At 50.2% G+C, this 23168-nt stretch overlaps 1 protein-coding gene across 1 annotated transcript; it reads left to right on the top strand.

Moving 5' to 3' along the window:
• Window positions 1–1487: 1487 nt before the first annotated feature.
• A3GALT2 (alpha 1,3-galactosyltransferase 2) lies at window positions 1488–22765 on the top strand. The gene is given in 5 exon segments (XM_067566399.1): window positions 1488–1525; window positions 18760–18843; window positions 19603–19701; window positions 21081–21224; window positions 22072–22765. Coding segments are annotated over 5 exon segments (1059 nt in total).
• The last annotated feature ends 403 nt before the right edge of the window (window positions 22766–23168 follow it).

Raw genomic sequence — 23168 nt, 5'->3', positions numbered from 1 at the left:
AAAGACTATCGCAGATTAGAAAGAGGGGGGGAAAAAAAAAGAGATGACATGTTTGGCAAGCTCATGAACGCCTCAGCGGCTGCAGAGACAGAACTCAGAGTGTGACAGCTGACCTTGTTCCAGAATATGGCCATGGACAGGGAGAGTTGCAGAGAAATGATGGAGCATGATCGCAGTACCACGCAGGAGATGCTGTGAATCATGCGCGACCAGGCAGACATGCTCCGGCGGCTTGTGGAGCTTCAGGAGGAGCAGAGGCAGGACAATCTCGCTGCAGCCCCTCCATAATGTTCCTCCACCTAGGGCTGCGCTGCGCTGCCCCTCCCCCACTCCCAAGAGGTCTCGGAGGAGAATGGCCAGGCTGCAGTATGTGCTCGCTTCCACCAGGGCAGCGGCGGCCCCGCTGACAGCTGGCCAGCAAGCTACCACCCTTCCCCTTGAGACAGTGAATGAACACTCCCCACCTTCCCCCATGACTTGAATGTTCATAAATAAAAGTTTGCATCATTTCAACACGTTTCTTTATTAAATCATATCTTGTCCTGGAAGGATTTGGAGGGTACAGATATCGACTTGGGGGGAGAAGTGTGTAGCAAAGGAAAACAACACACAGGAACAGAAATCAGTCCTGCATCTCATTGCAGAACCTGGTTTTCAAAGCTTCCCTAATGCAAAGTACTCCGGGGTTCGCTCGCAGTGTACTGCTGGCATCCGGCTGCTCATAATTGGCGGCCAGTCTTTCTGCCTCCACAGCCTAACCCTGGGGGAACCTCTCACCCTTCGCTTCACACACATTATGAAGAGCACAGCATGCAGATATCACAGAAGCGAGGTTCTTTTCACTCATGTCCAGCCTAGTGAGGAGACTCCTCCATCTACCCTTTAAATGCCCAAACACACATTCTACAACAATTCTGCAAGTGCTTAACAACCTCTTATTAAAACACTCCTTGTCGCTGTCAAGGTGACCGGTGTACGGCTTCATTAGCCAAGGGAGCAAGGGGTAAGCAGGATCCCCCAGGATCACTATTGGCATTTCCACACCCCCTGATGTGAATGTTTTGGTCAGGGAAAAAAGTGCCTGCGTGCATGTTAGAGAAGAGCCCTGAATTCTGAAATACATGCACGTCATGCATCTTCCCAGACCACCCCACATAGATGTCAGTGAAACGACCCAGATGATCCACAAGGCCCTGCAGGACCATGGAAAAGTACCCCTTGCGGTTTATGTACTCGGTCGGTAGGTGTGCAGGCACTAAGATAGGGATGTGCGTCCCATCAATGGCCCCCTGCAGTTTGGGAAGCCCATCATGGCAAACCCATCTACTATGTCCTGCACATTTCCCAAAGTCACTATCCTTTATAGCAGAAGTCTACCGATGGCCCTGCATACATGAATCACTGCGATGCCCACTGTAGATTTACCGACTCCGAACTGATTCCCAACCGGGCGGTAGCAGTTGGGGGTTGCCAGCTTCCAGAGAGCGATGGCGACTCTCTTCACCTCCATCAGAGCTTGTCTCAAGTGAGTATTCACGCGCTTCAGGGACGGGGCCAACTCCGAGCACAGTTTGAAGAAAGTTGCCTTTCACATACGAAAGTTTTGCAGTCACTGGTCATCTTCCCACAGCCGCATAACAATGCGGTCCCATCAGTCTGTGCTTGTTTCCCGGGATCAGAACTGGCGCTCCACAGACTGCAGATGATGTGTTACAGCCTGCAGCAAACGGGAATTGTTCTGCTCGATGGCTTGTAGCAGGGCAACCTCGGTGGCATCACTGTTGCCTGTGCTTCAACTTCTTGCTCTACTTTGAAAATACTCGATGATAAGCTGTGATGTATTTGTGATGCTCACACTAATAGTGCAGAATTGAGCTGGCTCCATGTCTCCGCAGCAATGGCGAGCGCGCGGCGCATAAAGAGGGCACGAAAATCAGTTTCCTGTTTGTTTGGGGGAAGAAAGGAGGGGGAAGCAGCGTTACATCATGGGACGATGAAACTCATCCCAACAGCCACCGCGGCCACCCACAGTGCACTGCTTTGAAAGTCGAAATAAGCGTGGTGAGTGTGGACGCACGAGACCTGTGCAAACAGTGTAGTGTGTACACGCTGCTGTGACTTCTAAAAATCGACGGGTGAAAGTCGACTTTAAGTAAGTTGACTTCACTCGGCAGTGTAGACATATGCAAACCAATTGCCTTTTCAAAATTCCTCACCTATGTCAGGGTCAGACTTTTCTACATCTCTTATCTCAGTGAAGTCCAATAATTGCAGAATAGTTGGTTAAATAAAAAACAAAAGTGTATTTAATGAAGTCTTCCAGTGCTGCAAGGTACAAATTCTAATGAGCAGTCCTGACAGACCCAATAAAGAGCAGTCAAGACTCAGACATCTTCACGTATCGCCACACCATCCCAGAAGTTGGCTTTGTCACCACTTCAACCTCATTGACTTGCTCGATGATTCTGTGATATTGCAGCTCTCCATCATGCACAATAGGTCGTTGAGAGTGGACCGTACACTGGGTGTGTGGAACTGGTCATGCAAATCCTGTGTCCTTTGGGAAATGACTTCAAACACATCAAAATGCTTTTCAAAGAAGACATCTAGGTAGCATTTTTGAAGGGCAGTGAGTGTTTGGGTGTGTGTTTCTATAATGTCACTTTTTTCAAGCAAGAATTTGGTCCAGAGTACTGTGACTGTACAAAAATCCCAGAGATCTCAGGAATACCAGTGCCATCAACAAAGGAATTGGTTGCACATATAACTAGGAAGACTATGTGAAGTTCACCAGGACATAGAATCTACTATCCTATCAGATCACCCTGAGACATTATTAGCCACAAGTTAACTTTGTGTAGGCTGCATGTTTGATGTGCCTGTGTTAAAGTACAATGTTTAAAAATCAACATTTTTCATTTTCTGGAATATACCTCATTGTCCTAGGTTCGTCACGTTTGGTCCCGTTATGTCTGTGGGAGAAAGGGCTTTCAACTCATCCCCAGCTCGACCCATTTCCGACAACATTGTATTATCAAAACTTCCACCAACCAAAGGACCTGGATCTGGGGGACATGCTGCCCCCCTGCCCAGTCACATCGCAGAGGAGGATGACCCCATTGAAACTATGATTCTGTAGATTTTTACAAAGCAGACGGCACCTCCTTGATATTTCTATCATTAACTTGCCCACAGAATTACACAAGCTCCCAAGCCTGACACTGGCCTTTCCCCTGCATGGAATTAGCACCGGCTCCATCTTCCCTGGGAGATATGGAGGATAACCTCCATTCATTTCTCAAGCGATGCCTCCCTTCCTATCTTGGCCTGGAGTTTCACTCCTGTCTCTGGCTCCTAGCTCTGATTTAGTATAATCAATGCAACCGTTAAGGTACCGAAGCACCTGCTAGCTCCCGGGCTGCTCTGTTCCTTCTCACAGCTCTTCTGTATGCTTGCTGAGCATGGGAGTGATCAAAGGCACGGCTGTGTTAATTTAGCTGGAACGTATAGGCCTAAAGCATCAAAGGTGGTAACATGACCCCACCGCTGTCCAACATTAAACAATTCTCAACAAGGTTCGGGGTTGGGGTTGATAAAAAATGGCTTTGTACCATAGCAAACACCTTAAAATCCTTTCAGCCTTTTATTAATGATACAGAAAAAATGCTTTACAGCTGAAGCATTTGAAATGCAAAGTATTAAGTCAGGCTTTCATTTTAACAACATCCCTTGTCCCCTTTCCCTTTAGTGCAGAAAGGTTTAAAAAGAAAGGCCCTTGTCTGACAGTCTCACATATGGTATCAGAGAGGGAAACATCTGTCCTTGGGGAAAAGAGAAGTTAATTGAGATAGGGTGGACCTGAGGCTGTTGTTGTGGAAGTCAAATCCCATTTCCTAGAATAAAAGGGGAAAGAAAAGAAGAGCAAAAATAGAAAATGCAACTTTGTCCCTGGTGTTAACTCTCTCTGGCCACCTCGCTGCTGGAAAACACAGGCACCGCACACAGGCTTATCAGCTCATCCAAGACCTGGCCAACTTGTACCAGCATCGGGCTGTTTAGAGCAGGGTTTCTCAGTGCGGGGCTCACGACCCCAAATTAGGTCACCAGAGTGTTTCGAAAGGTCACGTAGCAGCTCTAGGGCCAAATGTGAGTGAGTGGAGCTGTGACCCTATGCACCATGTCATTACACCGCTTACACAGGCTTGGCCCCGCCATTCTGGCCCAGCCGGCTCCCCCACCACAGAGGCGGGGTCAGACCTAAGCAGTGCTGAGACCCTGGAGGTCACAGCACCCGGAGTGGGGAGCTGAGCCCAGCAAGTCCTGCAGGACAGGAGCTGCAGGAATTACCACTGTGGGGTGAATGCGGGCCAGGTTCTGCAATCTCGCCCCCAGGACCTGACCCCGCCACCAGAGGCAGGACCTGATCCTCCTTCTCCCCGAGTCTCTCACCTTCTACGGGCAGGACTTGACCCACACCAGGGCCTCCCTCCCCCATGGGGGACAAGCCTAAACTCCCCCCCAACCTATTACCTGGGTCATGATAGGCCATCAGCATTTCCAAATGGGTCCTGATCCCACAAAGGCGGAGATCCATTGGTTTAGGGCACAGCCTTTATTGCAGAGCTGCTAACCATGCAGCCTGGCTGGCTACGCCGGACTCTTGTTAGACAGAAGGCAAAAGGAAAGTGAGGGGGGAGAGAAGAAATAAGGTAGCAAAGGAAAAGACCATGGGGGAGGGAACGGACAGTCTCCCATTCCAGGTGGAGGTTGGGATTGAACCAGAGCTGGTGGAGGCTGATGTCACCAGTGTCCCACTCGCTGGCCTGGTCTGGACAAGACATATCTCAGGTTCAGAATGAAGAAGGCCCAGACTGGATGCAGGGCCCAGAAGATGTAGGGACAGCAGCCATGATGGTGAAGCTCGCTTCCTCCCCGTCTCTTGTCTGTCAGCCAGCCAGCATTATGGTAGCCAGCTCTTTCCTGAGTACCCCAAAGAGGGAGTGATGGACAGAATAGGCCATCTTCTGATTCATTTATTTGCCAATTAGGAGTAATTTCTGCCACACCAATCTTGGTCCATTGATTTCCAGCCCCCCTTCTCTTGTTTACCAGGCATGATCTTAGGCCCATCCTGGAGTTATGTCACACCCAGCAGCTGAAGAAAGGACAGGCTGCACGGAGCAGGCCCCACTTGCCATTCATGTGAGCTCACCTGGACCCTTCTGCTCTTTCTGCGTTTGGCCAAGCCGTTGTGTGCTCACAGATCTCTGCTGCATCAGGGCTCCTGAGAAGGGTAGCAGGGAGCAGAGGGGGTCAGTGGTCTGCCCAAGCAGAAGGCCCAGCCAGCCAAAGGAGACACACAGCACACACCCCTGGGAGAGTCTGTGGTGAGCGTCTCATCTGCCGCCTGCCAGGCTGTAACAGGAGAGGACTTCATGCTTGTACAACTCAACTGGTGCTTTAGGAAGAGAATTGTTTACAGAGCCAACGTTCCAGCCACACACACACACAGACTGGCACCCCAGCGCCTCCTCCAAGCGCTTCTCTCCTGCAGTTGTGTTCCTCCCACCACGTTCCAGGCAAGTTGCTGTGGTGCCTTCCTCTCCTTGAGCCTGGCCCTAGATGAAAGCCTCCCTCCTTATCCCACACGAAGAAGGCCTAAGTGCAGAGTAACCCAGCCACTCTGCCAAGGCCAGCAAAGACGGATTTGGTTCTCTTTGGTGTCACTGAATGTTCCCCATGTTCTTCCCCTTTGGGGCTGTGCTTCTGTCAAGCCAGGAATAAGACGTCCCTGCACCACCCACCTACCCCTCCTCAGGGGAGATCTAAGGACACCCCCTCATTTCCTGCTTCAAGGTCAGGGGCTGCACTTGAACTAGAGCACATCTTCCAGAAGAGCATCTCGTTTGGATTTTAAAACTTCCAGTGATGGAGAACCCACCACACCCTTTGTGAGTTGTGCCAATTCAGAAATTGTGTCTCGTTTCCAGGCTGGGTTTGTCTAGCTTCATCTTGTTAGATCTTGTTAGGTACTTAGAGCCTGGCATCAAGTCATCCATCAGCCTTGCCTTTGTGAAGCTAAACAGATTGAGATCCCTGAGTCCTTCACTGTGAGGCAGGCTGTCTTTGAGATGAGAAGGGGCCAGAGCGTACCACCATGAGTTTTACAGGGCAGCTCCCTTACCGGGCTAAGAGCTGCAGCTTGCTCCACAATCCCACGCCAGGCAAAACCGAGCTTCTGCAGTGCAGAGTGGCAGCTGAAGAGACCCCAGTGCCACGCCTGCCCATCAAGGATAGTCCTGGGACTCCAGGCCAGTTGCCAGTCCAGCCCTTAGTGGGGCAGTTTGATTTGAGTGCGAGGACTGGAGTACGGTGAGAACCTTTCCAAAATGCAAAAACGGGACATATGCAGGAGTCCTACCCCCCTGTGGCCCCACCCCTGCTCCTCCTCTTTCTCCTGAGGCCCCGCCCTCTGGCTGGCAGGAAGCTGGAGCTGGGCAATGATAAGAGCTGCCCAAGGAGTCCAGGCCGCTGTGGGGAGCCCCAGACTCTCCACTTGCCCTGCGCAAGGGGCCAGGGTGCCCAAAAGCACCCTCCGGCCCATGTCCCCACTCTCCAGGATACGCTGGCCAGGGCATGTGGAGGGTCTGGGGCTCCCCACAGCAGCCTAGACTCCCTGGGCAACTCTTACTACTGCCTGGCTCTAAATTCTGGCCTGGCCAGGGGCAGGGCCTCGGTGGAAGAGAAGAAGCAAGGGGTGGGGCTTCGTGGCAAGGGGAGGGCAAAGGCCCACCTCAGCCCCCCCACGGGGAAGAGGCTGGAGCTGCCCCTGAGCCTTAGGCAGGCAGCCATGGAGCAGCACTGCAAGATATCTGGGACAAATGCTGTGCTGGGAGTCATTCAGCCTGAGATCAGGACTTGAACTCTGCATTTTGGGGCTGTCCTGCCCAATTCAGTCACCCTAGACTGGAGGGATGTATGTGTCACACAGCTCGGGACTGTACAGCCTGCCTTAGTCACATGGTGAAAAAAGGCCTGGACAGTGCCATGGTATTCACTGTACGTCCCAGCTCAGACTTTGATGGCTTGGTGGCTGTCACGGGGTGCACCACTCACTGCTGGTCTGGCACCTCCTCCTGCTCACTCCAGGGATTAGCTCTTGAGGTCGGTGCCCCCATCTGCGGTTTGGAGGCTGTCGTTCTGTCTCTCCCTGTGGCCTGCAGCCCCTCTTTTGCTCCAGGAGCCTCAGTATCCTCTTTGTGACTGAGCCCTCCAGCCAAGTCACTCAGTGTTCCCTTCTCCCTCCTGGGGTAGCAAAGTCCCTTCTCCCTAGCAGTCTTCCCTCTCGCTGCCCCAGTGCCACTCCCTCAGTGGCTGGCAGGGGAACCTGGGCCTACACTCTACACCGGCTTCCAGTCCAGAGATCCTCCGCTCAGCAGTTCAGGGCTTTCCATCCTCAGCCCTCACTGCTCCTTCTCTGGACTGCTTCCTACCACATACCTGGTTCCCCTTTTCTCTCTGGGTGTACCAGCCTCCAAACCCTCTTCCCAGGGAGTGACTGCTGTCTTTCCTAGCAGCCCCTGTCTGTTGCCAGCTACCTGACTTAACACAGGCCCTACCTGTTTCTGCCCAGCTGAGCCTACTTTCACTTAGTTCCCTGCTCCCTGGCTCCTGCTCCAGGTGCAGCCTGTGGAGTTAATTGGCCTGCCTGGCCATCTTACCCCCTTCCCATCCTGAGTGGGGTGGTTACCCCATCACAGTGGCTTATAGCAGAGACCAGTCTCGGGCTATACCTACACTGCAAAGAAAAAAAAAAAGAAGAAGTCATTGTATGGCAGGGATGTTTATTGTAGCAGCACATACAGAAAGAGGGAAAAGCAACAGGAAAAGATCCCTGCCTCACAGTGTGAGCAGTGCCTGAGCATTTAGCTGCCTTTACAATTTACAGGGTAAATTGCCCAAACTTGGCTACCGAGACATGTCACATGCACAGCGATTATAAGGCCTTTGTGTCTACTTTAATTCACACTCTTTGGGTTCAGAACAATTACTACTGTATTTATTTTGCAGTGTACTTTGTGCTGATCTGCTGGTGATAGAAAGAACATAAGGCAGAGAGTGCTCTATGCTGGCAGATTTCCTGGGGCTGCCCGTATAGGTAGGAGGCCCTTCCACTTCTGCACCAGCTGCGTTGGCACCATCCTGGTGAACACTAATGTGGCAGATCTGCCCAGTTTGGCCACAGCCTTTTTGAACAGCACCCTTCTCTACCCCTTGGTTACCTGCCAGCTCCCCCCATTCACCTCTCCCTCCAACCCACTACCGCCCCAGCATTGGTGCAGAGGCCAATACAAGATGGAAGTAAGGTGGAAAACTCTTACCATCTTCACGCTCTCCCTATACAGATCTACGTGCTTCCTCTTCAGAGATGGATAACGTGATTGCCACAGACATCAGTCACGACTAAGCACTTCCTCTTTAGGTCTGCTTTAGTTGCAAGGTACAAATCACTACAGAGACAACATATTAAAAAAAATGCAAGAACCTAGATGCATGCCGATAAGCTTGCCAGGCATCATGCTGCCCTAGGGATTTCTTTGTGGTTACAAGTTCACCAGAGCTGCAGTGCAGAACAAGCACACAGCTTGGTGGGGCCCAATAGGCCCAGTTCTTCCAACCCTCTCCTAAGGACTGGGGCCCTCCATGGACTGGGGGTTTTGTCTGTTTCTTGGATCAGGAAAAAGAGCTCAAGACAGCTTAAAACTCAGGCTTTTTATCCAAAAGTGTTTTCTTTGTCTATTGGTCTCAGGACCATCCAGTTTGAGCCAGTTTATGGATATCTCCCCGGGGGGTGGCTTCAAAGGCAGATGATAGAGAATTGCATTAGCATCCTCTTGCTCTCCTAAAGGAGTTACAGACCATTCCCCCAATGACGTAGTTATGAGTGGGCCATGGCCCACCTGCTTTGAAAGCAGGCCCACCCAATCAATTTTTAAGCAATGCATCCTGCATTTTAATCAGCTTGTTTCGCTTGTGACACAAGGGTTGTGCCCACCTGTGTCAACCACAGGCCCTGACAAAAAAATCAGTTTTGGCTACGCCTCTGCATTCCCCAATAACTCAGACACGCCTGCCGTAATACGATGGACTCCAAAGGTGCTGTCAGGGTTCACTTAACTTGGTAACGCTTATCTGAATTCCAGGAGGTTTGTTCAGGATATTACAAGGTCTTATCCTCTGTCACACTGTGCTCTTGGCTCTTCTGAGCTGACTCCCCCAGTTTCATTCCTCTCTTAGACCCCATGGCTTGTGGAAGTGCTCAGCTGTGTGTTGCCTGTGTCCTCCCGCAACCACCTGCGTCTCATTCACCTGTTTATCAGCCCTGGCGATTTCCTTTCAGTGGTTACAGCTAGCTCCAACTAGGGCTGTGGCTGGAGCTGAAAAAAGTCCATATCTCCCCCTAAACAGGGTCTAATTGTCTAGCAATTACAAAGCGAATCATGGCTCCTTTGCCTAACAACTACATCTCTAAACTGCTGCACCATTTTACAAGCAATTTTACAAGGGAGCCCCCCTCTTCTGAAGACCTTTGTACTGCCTGACGTCCCTTCAGTCCCCCAGAGCCCAGTACGATGTGGCACCAGCCACGCCCCTTCCCATTCCATCCCAGCATGCCCCTGGGAGCATGTGGGAAGTGGTAGCAGCCCCTTCAAATAGCATGGCACCTTGTAGCGGTGCTTGCTATGTCGTGTGTTTAGAGTCCTGCTGGAGCAGCCGGGTGTGCGTGTGCCTGGGCCTGCTGCCTCTCATCAGTGGACACAGAGATTTGGCCCAGCCAGGTGGTTCCTGCACATTACATTTGTTGTAAAGAGGTGACATCCCTGAGCAGGGCTGATGAGAGGCAGGTAGAAGGGGGCTGCTGTACTGTGGCCCCACACTCGTGGGGCCGGGGAGCCCAAGCATCTGTAACATCTGTGTACATAAAGAAAAGGGAGAGGGTGGGGCCCCAGTGAATATGATGTCCCAGGTCCAAAAAGTTCCTCTCGACGGGCTGCTCTTAGCCAGACTGGGGCTGGGCAAACATGGCACCCTGGCATGGAGTGGCGGTTTCACTCAGCAAGGGGGCTTTTCCCCCACCAGAGCTGAGCTGTCTCTGGAGTGGGCGAGCTGAAGTTGAGGGTGATTAAGGGGGGCTGGTCTCTCAGTGGCAGAGTTTCTCTGAGGCAAAGGGGGAGGCCTTGGCCAGCAGTTGTGAAGGGATGTGACCCTTGTCCAGTCCTAGCTTGCCAGGAGCTCTTACCCCCCTCCCTGACGAAGACTCGGCCTCTGGGGTCTGTGTACAGGTCCTCCACGGACTGGCTCGCTGTCATTCACTTTATCAGCTGGTGGAAAATGGGGCTACCTGTCGCCTCCATGTGTCAGGCTGCCAGGGGCACATGGGCCAGCTGCCATTGCAAGGCCTTAGTCCGGGTCTTCCAAGCACTGAATTAATCAGGTCTCAGCTGCAGCCAGGCTGACGTCTCCACCTAGGAACTGCTAGACAGGGCAGAGCAGAGAGGACAGGGTGACGTAGGGTGACCAGATGGCAAATGTGAAAAATCAGGAGATGGAGTAGGGGCAATAGGCACCGATATAAGAAAAAGCTCTGAATAGCAGAACTGTCCCTATAAAATCGCCCTAGGGTGACGCCCAGGAGAGCCACTGCCAGAGGGTTCCTGGTTGAGGGGAGCCAGCTGCAGAACGACTTGCCTGGCAGTTAGATCAACTCGGGCCTGACTGCTGAGGACATGCCCAGCTTATAAGGCCTTTTGGGTCACACCCAATACCACAGCTCTATGAGGGGCTGATAAATGGTTAACCAGTCGCTGTAGATTGTAATGGAGTGCCATCGTTCAGTAGGTTGCTTATAACCATGGCTAAGAGCCATCTATAACATCTGTGGCTGATGTGCTTATAACCAGCTAGAACACAGATTGCTCATGGCTGTGATGTGTTTATAACAGCTATGAATTGGTTATTCACCCTTTACAGGACTTTTATCGACAGGACCTGACCATAGTGCGATTGCTTTTCTCCCTATAGCGAGAACAGCCTTCACACAATCAATTGCCCCCCATTCCTCCTCCCCAACCCCACCACCCCAAACCACACATGGCAACATTGCGCCAAATTGATCACATGGGTTGCATTTTCTGAGTAAAATTAAGCCCTGGTTATGCCCTCACCATAGAACTCTCAAATGGCAGGATTTGGGTTTTTTCAGCGAGGCACCTTCTTAAAATGTGTTTCCATCAAGCCCACCCCACCTAACTAAAGGAAAGTGACTTCACCATAGGGCAGTTACTTCCAAAGTACTTTGAAAACCAATGAGAATTCACTTACATATCAGCTAAACAAAGCTATCAAACTAGCCAGTGGGGGGGAGGGGAAGAGGGAGCGTGGCACAGGGAAGAGAAGCTTCCTCTGAGATATAACCTCAAATTGTAGCAACGGGTGGGAGGGGGAAAGGGGGAAATCCTGACATTTGCGTGTTTTGAAAGGGGTGCAGCTGGGGCTTTAGCTGCCAGTCCAGGAAATGGCTGGGTCTCCAGCTGTCAGCCCCAGGCGGCTGCTCCCCTGCCCGTCTGGAAAGTGGGAGAGGAGACCCCACTGCAGCCCCCCAGATGTGGGGAGGGTGGAAAACATTAAGGAGCAGAGGTGAGGCTGGGAGGGCTGAACTATGGGCTGGGGACTGCCAGGGGGCTGAAGTGAGGAGGGGGACTGATGGGGTGAGGGGCTGTATTGATGGTGGGGTCTGAGCAGAAGGTGAATGATGGGGTGAACTGATGGGGGTGATGATGGAAGCTGGGGGCTGAATTGAGGGCGGTTGGGTGGGGAGAGGACTGATGGGGACTGGGGAACAGGATTATTTGGTGGTCAGGAGACGGGCAGATGTGGGGATGAGAGCTCGGGCAGTAGGGGTCAAAATCCCTTTATCCCGTACGTGGGAGAGTGGGCACCACCGGTGTCACTTGCGCACACCCTGTGGATGGGCTGAGGGAGCTCAAACATCAAGAGACTAGCCCAAAACCACAATCAATCTTTTTTAAAAATGTCATGATTTTAGAGCCAATCTCCTGATTTCTGGGGGGTCTGATTCATGATTTTTGATTTCTTGAAGTTGACAATACTGCCTGCCATAGCTTTCTATAACCTGCAAAGGAGGCAGAGCCAGAGACATCATGAAGTCCCCTAGGGACATCGCAATTGCCAGCCTCACTAACAGGGAGGAGCTCAGATATTATGGTGATGGGCTGCAGCACAAACCCCTAAAATAGGCAGATCATTGATAGCCCCAAAACCTCTCTGTCTAAGGCAGTGGTTCTCAACCTGCGGGCCGTGGGCCTCTGGCGGCCCTGTCAGCACACAGCTACAACCCATGTGACATCTTCAGGGCCATCCAGGTAGTATTGGATGTGGCCCACAATGGTAAATAGGTTGAGAACCACTGGTCTGAGGTAAAATAAGGCTCAACTTTGCTTTGAACTAAATTGAGTCAGTCTGTGGCTCGGGGAGGGAAGTTAAAATACTGTTAAAGCAATTTGGCGAAAGAACCCAGCCTTGAGTTATGGATCTGGGGATTGGGCTGCATGGTGTCTCCAAGTCACGGCCCCACACAGTTCACATTTATTGTTTAGTACAGCTCAGGAGTTAGAATTCAGCTACCAGGGGGACTTAAACAAGTTCCACTGAATGACAAGGAGAGTATATGGGGTACATTCAAGGAATCCAGAGCAGTCGGGAGCACAGGACCAAGCAAGTAGCTACCACGGAGCTGAAGAGATGCTCTGGGCTTCAATGATATCTTGTGGAAGTGAGTTCCAAAGGCTAATTATGTGCTGTGTAAAAAAAGTGTTCCTTGTTAACAGTTTTAGATTGGCTGCTGTTCAGTGTCAGTGAATGTCCCCTTGCTCTTGCATCAGGACATAAGGTAACTAGGAGAAGCCAGTTTTAGTGTGTGTTTTTGCATCAAATTTCCTGCCCAAACAGTCTTAATTTCTCCCACCCTGCTCCTTTGGAAGCTTTTTCTGGTCTCTGATTGTGCTTGTTGCACTGCCCTGATAAGTCCATCTGGCAGGAGATAGAGTGGCACCCACCCAATGGGTATTATTTAAAGGGAAGGGCCTTTGTTTGATTTTTTGCTGACCTGAAAGGTGCCAGCGACAATTGCACAATGCCACCTCACCTTACGGGCTAAGTGGGGTCAGTAGGACACTGCTACTGTTTAGATAATCCAAATCGGATGAGGTACAGGAAGCAGGCTAGTAGCCTGGAAAAGTCTGGTGCTGGGACAGCCTCCACCTGCTGGGGCTTCTTGTGGGGTTACTAGCTGCATTAACCACACCTGAAATGCAGCCGATCACAGCTCTGCACTGCTAAGAACACGACAAAGGCATCGTGTTGGGATTCCTTGTAGGGCAGTTGCTAAAGGAAGACGCCCTTGCCCGGCAACGGGCAGAAACTTGGCGGAAAGACACCCGGTGATTGCTCAGTCTTGTTATCTAGGGATGACTAAAGCTATTGCTACGGGAAATTCAGGTAAGTCAACGCTAACCAGGATGGAGTCAGGAGCCACCGGGAATGGGATCATAAACATTTGACAATCTATGATTTACAGCAGCGATACAGGGAGGAGAGATCAGGCCATTAGGGTTTGACTATCTATAGAAGCAACTTCAGTAAAGCCGGCCTGCAGCTCAGCAGTGAGCTCTGACCGGGGCAGGGGCAGGGGAGGGCGAAGAGGTACAGCTCTGTACCTCACAGGCATGGGAGGAATGGCTTGTGACAAACTGTACCCTGGAGCAAGCACCCTGTAAACCCCATATTCGTCATTCCTGATTGGCTGTAATAGTTCATACCAAGCATGTCATATGAGGGTTATGATCTGCTGAAACCCTTTATTCTGTCAAAATATGTATCTCGTTAGTGAGTAACAAGTGATGAGATTTTGCTGGTATTGGAATATGCTTTAAACTTACTAGTAAGAGCAGAGGAGGCATTCGTGACCCGGAGGGGCTCAGCAACCATCAACCAGCAAAGGAGTTGTAAACTGAGGATTTACAATACAATGACATTTGCACAGGACTATACAAGGGAGATTGCTCAACTCTATGACTCACTTGCATGAGACAACATGGGGGGATGGGGGGAGATTGAGCAACCTTGTGACTCAGCAGATCCCACCTGGACATGCCTGGGCTAATATCTACTAGGCACATGGTAAAAAGATATAAAATAAGGAACAGGGGCTGCATGCATGCCTTGGCCTTTATCCTTCCCCACCTACGCTGGAAGCAATGAGAGTGCTGAGAGACAAAAACTTCAACAGAAGATTGGTCCCCAAGTCTCAGGAAGAAGCTTGTGCATTGAGAACTATAACATCTAGTGGGGTGAGAAAACTGTTTGATCTAAATACTGCCTAGTCAGATGTAGTTTAATATTTAGATTATACATTTATTTTTATTTTCTTTGGGACCTATCTCTGATCTCTTATGCCTACCACTTGTACTCACTTAGAGTCCATCTTTCTGTAGTTAATAAATCTGTTTTATGTTTTAACTAAAACAGTGTGTTTCTGCTGAAGTGTTCGGAGAATCTCAGCTCAGTTAACAAAGGCTGGTGTACGTCTTCTCCACATTGACTGGTTTATAAACTTATACTGGTCAGGCTTATGACCAGGGTAGGATGGTGTAACTTCAGGGTGCAAGGCAGGGAGCTGGAGTGAACTGGCTGGGGCCTTTCCCTGTGAGATCTGTGAATGACTCTGGGAGCATTCCTGCAATCTAGCTGGTCGTGGAACTCCACATGCTGTGCGGTTGAGTGATATCAGCACCCTAATGGATTTTCTGCTTGTCACCAGCAGAGCATTGTGTGGGACAGCCCAGACTGGAGAGTTAAGGGGGCACAGCCGTACCCCAGTCCCACGTTGTACCCCATCACAGAGGCGCAGTGAGCAGGGTGAAATACACAGCATGTTGTTCTGAGTGAGATTTACTCTTCATACACTGGTGTTAAGACTAAATGATTTTAAGTGTGGTGGCTGAGAACTTTCAAAGGAAGGTTATTTTATTATTTCCTGTTTGCTTATTTTGGGAAAGAGAAATAGGGACAGAAAAGCTTAAAGATGAGTGAAAGCAGTAAAGCAATTGCAAAGCTGGAGCTGTATAGATTGTAGGTGGCAGAAAAGAAAAGAAAGCACCAATTAATCTTGCTGCTAAAGGAACTGGAGATAAAGAAGAAAGAGAAGTTGAGGGCCAAAAACTGGCACATCAGAGAGCCTTGGAAGTGAAGCAGACAGAGGTAGCAGCACAAGCCAAGGAAGCTGAGGAAACAAAGTGTGGGAAAACACCAACTGGACTTGCTAGAAAAGCAGAAGCACTAGAAAAGCACGCACACCGCACACAGTTTGAATTCATCTTTCTTAAACATGGGGGACCAGAACTTCTCACAGTATTCCAGATGTGGTCTCATCAGCGCCTTGTATAACGGTACTAACACCTCCCTATCTCTACCGGAAATACCTCGTCTGATGCATCCAATGACTGCATTAGCTTTTTTCACAGCCACATCACATTGGCAGCTCATAGTCATCCAGTGATCAACCAATATGCCTAAGTCCTTCTCCTCCTCTGTCCCTTCCAACTGATGCGTCCCCACCTTATAGCAGAAATTCTTATTAGTCCTTAAATGCATGACCTTGCACTTTCCACTATTAAATTCCATCCTATTTCTATTACTCCAGTTTACAAGGTCATCCAGATCTTCCTGTATGATATCCCCATCCTTCTCTGTATTAGCAATACCTCCCAACTTCATGTCATCTGCAAACTTTATTAGCATATTCCCACTTTTTGTGCCAAGGTCAGTAATAAAAAGGTTAAATAAGATCGGTCCCAAGACCAATCCCTGAGGAACTCCACTAGTAACCTCCCTCCAGCCTGTGATGTCCGTAACCAGACCGCTGTCAGAGGTACATACCCAATCAGCCTCCTTACAGCACGTGCCCTGCATCACACAGATGTCCATTTCAGGGTGTGATGCTAGTCTCTGACACCCATTCTTCTGGTTAAACAGGTCTGGAATTTCCTGCGCTGGAAGGTACATTTAAAAGTTCAAAATTGGAATGAAATGTTTTGACTTTGTTGCAACAAAACATTCTGATCAACTCCAAACAATTGGGAGGGGGCGGATTCCATTTCACTGGAAATTTTGATTTTTTTTGGTTTGTTTTCATTCTGTCTTGAAACAGGAAAAAAAAAATAAACCCCCCTGACATTGCAGAATTTCCCCCAGAACAGAAAATTCAGATCCATCCCAATTCCGAGCTATCCCTAATGAGAACTGCAGCAAGCTGCAGCAAGACACAGGGACCAGCAGATTTCCACAGCTCTTTCCAGTTATGGACTGTGTCTTTTTCTGGGTTTGGCTGCTGACTCTTCACAGTTCTTCTGGGTTTGTAGTAAGAGGAAGTGCGGGAAAGGGACTGTGCAGCAGCCCTCTATGTCTCTGGATCCAGCTCTGATCTTTCTGCCATGCTATATGCCACCAGGCTGCATTTCCTGTTGGAAAGATCATTAAAATGGCAGCCCAGGGCTTTACCCAGGGATGGAACCATCATGGTGCATGGACTCGCAGCCCATTAGAGGGTCCGTTTTCACTGGAGAGTTAGCATGAGTGATATACACTCCAGTGACTCCTCTTGAGTTAGCCCAGATCCACTGAGAAAGGCCACTCTGCGAAAGAACCCTTGAGTTGTTGTGTATACCCTAGTCCTGCACTCACTCAGGTGTGCTGCTAGGGCTTCGGGAGGTATATCTCACAGTTCTTAGCACTGGAGTAAGCTGAGCTGCTGTATGAATTCTTTCCCAGTGAATTGTGGGAGAACTTGTCTGTCCTTTCTGGCCCATAGGGGAATTGTGAGAAGGCACTGAAGGACTAATGGCACTCAAGTGGCACTAGCCTGCATCCACACTGCAGAGTAATCATGTTAGCAGCTAATGAGTTGGTGCTTAGCCATATTTTAGCCTATCCCCCTATTCCTGGGCCAATCAACCTGATCTAAAAGCATCACTACACTCAAGGTAAGGGCTTTTGTTTGTGGACAGCACTCAAGTTTGGGGCAACACTCAAGTTAGAACTCAAGTTCAATTTGCAGTGAAGACAGGCTCTGAAACAGGAGCTGTTTCTTAAAAAAACACCCTAACAACAAAAACCCAACTCCAGGCACAAACAAAGGTTTCTACACAGCCAAAATTCCAGCTTTGTCTCCCTTGTTTACCAGGGACCAGCTCCATGGAACTCTGTTCAGCAGAATGTCCTGTAGTGGCTGAATAATTGACTGCAAGTGAATGTATTGTTGCATGTTGGATGTGACCACCTTCATTTAAGATAGTACACTACTTTATGGAATTTGGAATTTGATAACTGAAACAATAGCAGCCTTCCCTCCCCCCAAATACATGCACGTCACCACCCAAAACAAAGACACAAGCAAGGCACATGTGGACAGAGGGATTTCTCTGGCTTTTGTTTTGTGAAAGTTTATGTGACTGTAAGAGAGAAACAGGAGAACAAGTAGGGGTAAAAAAAGCCAAGGATACAGTTAGAACAAGCGTGCACCTAAGAAAAGCCAAGAGAGAGATTTTGGGCAGAGGGCTAGCTGAAAGAGGTCTGGAACTGTGAGCAAAGAAACTGCCTCTTGTTGTCTGATTCCTCCAGTGTTTAATGATTACATCACAGAAATAACTGACTCCTCCTAACAAAACAACATGCAGGGCTCAAATGTGGCTAGATGCCTGGGTCAAAAAGAGGTAACAATATCATTACAGTGGTGAAAGCTTTTTTCAGTATGAAGTGCAGAAACTTGTGAGAAATGGGTTTTGAGTTACCCCAAGGCTGTCAGGACAAAGACCTTTCTTGGTCCATCTCTGCCTCCCTGGACTTCAAGATGTCTCAAAGCTGGGACCCCCCAAAATCAGAGGCCACTTTGGAATAGGTGGGTACAGTGATTTCCTTTCCCATGGGTTTCTGCACAGACTACACCCCCAGTTTGAGTGGTGAATCATTAGCTAATTGTCCGTCTGGGGCATACACAGCTTTCCAACAAGGGGATTAACCTCAGGTCTGTTTAGGGCATTTTAACCCTGTGGATGAGCATGCACAGGCCTGTGTTTCTCTGGCATGACTCAGTTTTGGGTCTGGGTACCATTCGTTGTGTGATGGGGAATATCTGTAGATTCTGGCCTATCTGTGCTATAAAACCCCTCCCTCCATGGCCTGTTGGCCACACAACCTTCTCCAGTTGCACTGCAGGGGCGTGTGGGAGGGTGGGTCCAATTCCAGTGGGGATTCGTGCTTGCCCCCCATTTTCCAACAGAGCCTACGGGAAACATGGAAATGATCTGTAGTGATGATGGACAGAGGGAATCCGTCAAAGGCTACGTATGTACCTTTGTACTCTGTGTGCTGAGCCTTTACATGTGTGTACCGGGATTTCAGGCATTTTGGTCTCAGTGTTGTTGCAGTCTGTTCCCAAGTAGGTGCACACACTGTGCTCTCTCTTGTTGATTGCATATGTTTGTTGTTGTTTTGTGATTTCCTCTGATCTGAACTGTCATTTTTAGACCTTGATATGGAAACACAACACACACTCAACCGCTGTGAGGCTGTCTTGACATCTCGGTCTGACTGTTCTGCTCCCCCTCTCCTCCTCTCTTTCAGGTTCTTCATGAAAGTGAAGTGGAAGGTATTACTCGGCGGCTGTGTGGGTCTGCTGATTTACCTGTATAGTTATGATACCCTCAGGTAAGATCCACACTGAACATAGGAGCCTCTCTGTGCCAGGGCTGCTGACTCCCACAACCCCCTCTTAGCCCTTCTCTCTGATGCAATTTCACCCTACACAGACTTGGGTTTCCATGCACTGGGTCATTGTTGATGGCTATTGGACAGATCCTCTTCTGCAAACCACTCTCAGTAATGGGCTCCTTGCAAACAAATCGTCAGGATGGTGTCTTTGGTCACTAGTGGCGGGGTCTGGCTGCTTTATCACAGGGTGTTGTTTCTGCTTCCTCATTGTATGTCTAAAATGTTCTGAACCAGAGAGTGAGGAATAGTAAGCGCTCTTGTTTGTGCATGAATCGCCATTGTCTCATTGGAGGGGTGTATCCATAGGAGGAACAGCCATTGCACACAGTACCTGTGTGAGCAAAGCCCCATTCACAGAGTGTGGCTGGTCAGGGGCAGGACCAGGCCTCACTCGGCCAGGTCTTCAGTATAGGAACAAATGCTTGTAAATGCAGTGTTTGCAGAATTTTTCCCCATCTCCGGTGCCCACAGTGGGCAGGTCTGACCAGGGCATGGGGATTATGGGTATATCCTGGAGGATTGTGGGTATATCCCAGAGGATGATGGGTATAATGCCAGAAGCAGGTAAAATGACTGGCCACTGTTTTCATCGATTTCAGTCAGCTAGCTACATAGAGGGAGCTCTGAGTATGCCTAAGCCGGAATTACCATTACAGTAATAACACAGCTCTGTAATGTGCTTTGTTATCATTGCAGGTATGTGGAAACTTTCATCCCCATGGGAGTCTGTCCGTTACCACAGGATACTCATTTCCATCATCGTGGCATGGACTCAAACAGCTCCCTCAACATCTGGTAAGGACCTGAGTTCACGTCCTCTGTGTCCTCCCTTTTACAGAAGAACTTAGGATTTACCCTCCTGATTCAGAACGCTGAACTATCTGATCTGGTGTCACCCTGCCAGAGCACACCCTCATCCTTCTAGTCTGCTTCTCCCCTCACCACTTGCCAAATGGGTCAGACCAGACTATTGGGCCTCAATCCTCAAGATTATTTTGACTCCTATTTTCCACTGGAATCAATGGAAATTAGAAGTCTAAATCCCTTTGAGACTTTGGGCCTTGATCCATCCAGCCCACTGTCCTGTCTCCTTCGGTAGTCAGGACAGTGGTACAATCCCTGATGCTTCAGAGTAAGAGAAAACCCCCACAGTGCACCTGTCTGATTCTTGTGGTGCACTCAGCGAGAGAAATTCCTGCCTGGGCCTTCAGATTCTGGCACGAAGCATGAGGGTTTAGGCCTATAGCTCACTGGCTTAGCTTTTCTCTCTGCTTTTCTTTACTTCAGCTTCTAATGTGGGCAACATCCTCAATGGAGCTAGGCCAATCAACCCTCACTGAGGAGATGGCCACATTTATAGCTGGATTTCCCTCTTAACGGTGACCAAGCCCTACTGCCGTCCTGTTCCACTGGATGAAAGTTACAGATCCACTTCTCTCTCTCCCATCCTCTTGGCATTTCTGTGCCCTGGTCTTTAATTGTCCCACAGGACACCTTCTCTGGCTCTGTATTTGTTGCAAACACAGATCCAAAATAATTAAATAACTCTTGGTCTCAGCTTCCGTCACTATTGCCCAGCAATGCGGGGTGGCGGGAGCGGATGTGTGTTCAAAGCCCACTTAAGTGGAGCTGGGGGAAATTTTTAAACCAAAACTTTTTTCAGCAAAAAATGCAGATTCAGCATCACCAAAAACCTTACACAAATTCATGTGAGGTTCCCCAAACTGCTTCAGTCAGAAAAAAAACCCTAAAACAAATTCCCTGAAAATCAGAACATTTTGATTTTTCCATTCAAAATGACTCTTCTTTCCAAAATCACCTTTCATTTAATTTATAAACCATTTAACAATGGTCTAAGTCAAAACAAAGTGGTTTGTTCCATCTGAAGCAAAATATTTGTTGACTGTTGGATTCACCAAAAACTTCATTTTAAGGTCAACCCGAAACAAAATTCTCTTCCGGTTCTTGAGAATTGCAGTGACCTGAGAAATCCATTATTCAGCCCGCTTTGCCTCTAACTAGGAGTGACCTAGTGATCCAGGAGAAAAAGGCCCTTTTCCATGGGACTCATGCGCCTGAATTTGCAGTTCCCACCCATCACCTGCAAGCCGGCTCTCCGCAGATCTCCAGGTGCGGAGCGTTGGCTGTTTCACTGCCTTTGCTCTCTGCTGTAGGTCGAGGCTGGATGTGCTCACCTGCATGCACTGGGGTGCTCCCATTGTCTGGGAGGGGATGTTCGATCCCAAGATCTTGCAGCAGGAATATGGATGCCAGAATCTCACTGTCGGCCTGACGTTGTTTGCTGTGGGAAGATGAGGGCCTGTCGACCGTGATCTGCACAGGGGAGGGTGGCCTGGCTGAGGGGGCTGGTAGTGAGCTGTGGCAGCTGGGAGCTGAGAGCTGAATGAGGGCTGATGTGGAGTGGTGGGGCTCAGTCCAGTTCTCAGTAGACCCGCCGCAATGGCACTAATTGGCCCCTGTTGGCAGCCTCAGTCAAAAAGATTGAGCTGAATAGGCCATGCAGATGGAACTCTGCTCCTCCGCTAGCTGTGGCCCTGCAGACCTGGGGGAGGCAAGACGGTGAGAAAAGGTTGCACAAGCTGTGCTATGGGGAGATGGCACAAGGGGTCTCATCCCCCCTCCCTGCCCGCCACACACACATACTTGTGCCCCTGTGTGGAGGCTGGGCACAATCCCCTCGGGAATCTGAGTCACTGCTCCTGGCTAGCGTTGCTGCTGGTGGAAAAGGGGCAGAGCTGGCTTGGACAGAGCCCTCTCCGAGTCAGGCAGGAGAGGGGCCCCCATCGCCGCTGTAGGGAACTGGAGGCACAGGGGACGCGAGGAACTATTCACATGGGGCCCTTCTGAGCCAGGGTGGGGTCCTCGCATCCTCCACGAGAGCCGCTGAGGTTGCTCCTGATGGTTAATAATGAGCCATCCATGACCCTCCCTAAATACAGATCAAATCTGCAATCCAAGCCACGTTTCATAGTGGGGGAAACTGAGGCCCAGAGAAGGGACAGGGCTTCCTGAGGTTCTGCAATGAGTCAGTGACAGTGTCACTGAGTTCCCTTCCTGTTCCTGAACCACGGGACCATCCTTTTTCCCTGGGAAGTCCCTGTGGCCAGCCTTTGCCTCCCTAACCCTCTGCTGCCTCTTGGGCAGGTACCTGGATAAGTACCTGGAGCGTTTCCTGCTAATGGCTGAGGAGCACTTCCTGGTGGGCTGGGGGGTGATCTATTACGTCTTCACAGACACGCCAGGCGTGATGCCAAGGATCCACCTAGCCAAGGAGTGGCACCTGCAGACCCTGATGGTGGAGAATCAGAAGCACTGGCAGGACATCTCCATGATGAGGATGCACTGGCTCAGCCAGGCCCTGGACGCCACCATCTGCATGGAGGCCCAGTACGTCTTCTGCATGGACATCGACCAGTTCTTTGCTGGACCCTTCGGGTCAGAAGCGCTGGCCGAGTCGGTTGCCCTGCTCCATGCCTATTTCTACCGGTGGCCCCTCTTATACACCTATGATTGGAACCACGGATCGGCTGCGTTCCTGGGCCCGGTCGAAGGAGACTTCTACTACCACGCAGCAGTGTTCGGGGTTTCGTGTCCACGGGTGAAGAACCTGACGGCAAGCTGCTTCCAGGCTGTCCTGCAGGACAACAGGAATGGCGTGGAGGCCCTCTGGCATGACAAGAGCCACCTCAATAAGTACTTCTGGCTGCACAAGCCAGCCAAGATCTTGTCTCCCGAGTTCTGCTGGGATGAGGCATTCGGGCTGCGCAGGGACATCCGCGTGGCGAGGCTGCTGTGGGCTGAGAAGCAGTACAGCGTGGTGCGCCCGAATGCTCGGTGACTCCACCAGCGAGAGTGTCCCATTGGGCACCTGGCTGGAACCTGGCATGGAGCTTTTGGGAGTATTATATTGACGAGGGTGTCGCACGTTTCATAGCTATTGTCGGCCATGCTCATTGCGCCCTCCATTCCCTCCACAAGTCTCCAGTGTGTCACCATCCCTTGCCTGTATATTCCAGGGACTCCCTACAACCTCTGCAACCATGCCAGGGGCTCTGTGTCCCCCATTCTCTCTCCTCCCAATGCCAGGGGCTCTGTGTCCCCCATCCTTCCTTCCCCCCATGTCAGGGGCTCTGTGCCCCCATTCCCTCTCCCCCCATGCCAGGAGCTCTGTGCCCGCATTCCCCCTTCCCCTCCTGCCAGGAGCTCTGTGTCCCCCATCCTTCCTTCCACCCCATGCCAGG

This window comes from Emydura macquarii, unplaced genomic scaffold, assembly GCF_026122565.2.
Source record: "Emydura macquarii macquarii isolate MOO-44397 ecotype Brisbane River unplaced genomic scaffold, CSIRO-AGI_Emac_v2 contig_2768, whole genome shotgun sequence".
Lineage (NCBI taxonomy): Eukaryota > Metazoa > Chordata > Testudines > Chelidae > Emydura > Emydura macquarii.
This window is presented reverse-complemented; position numbering and strand designations above follow the sequence as displayed.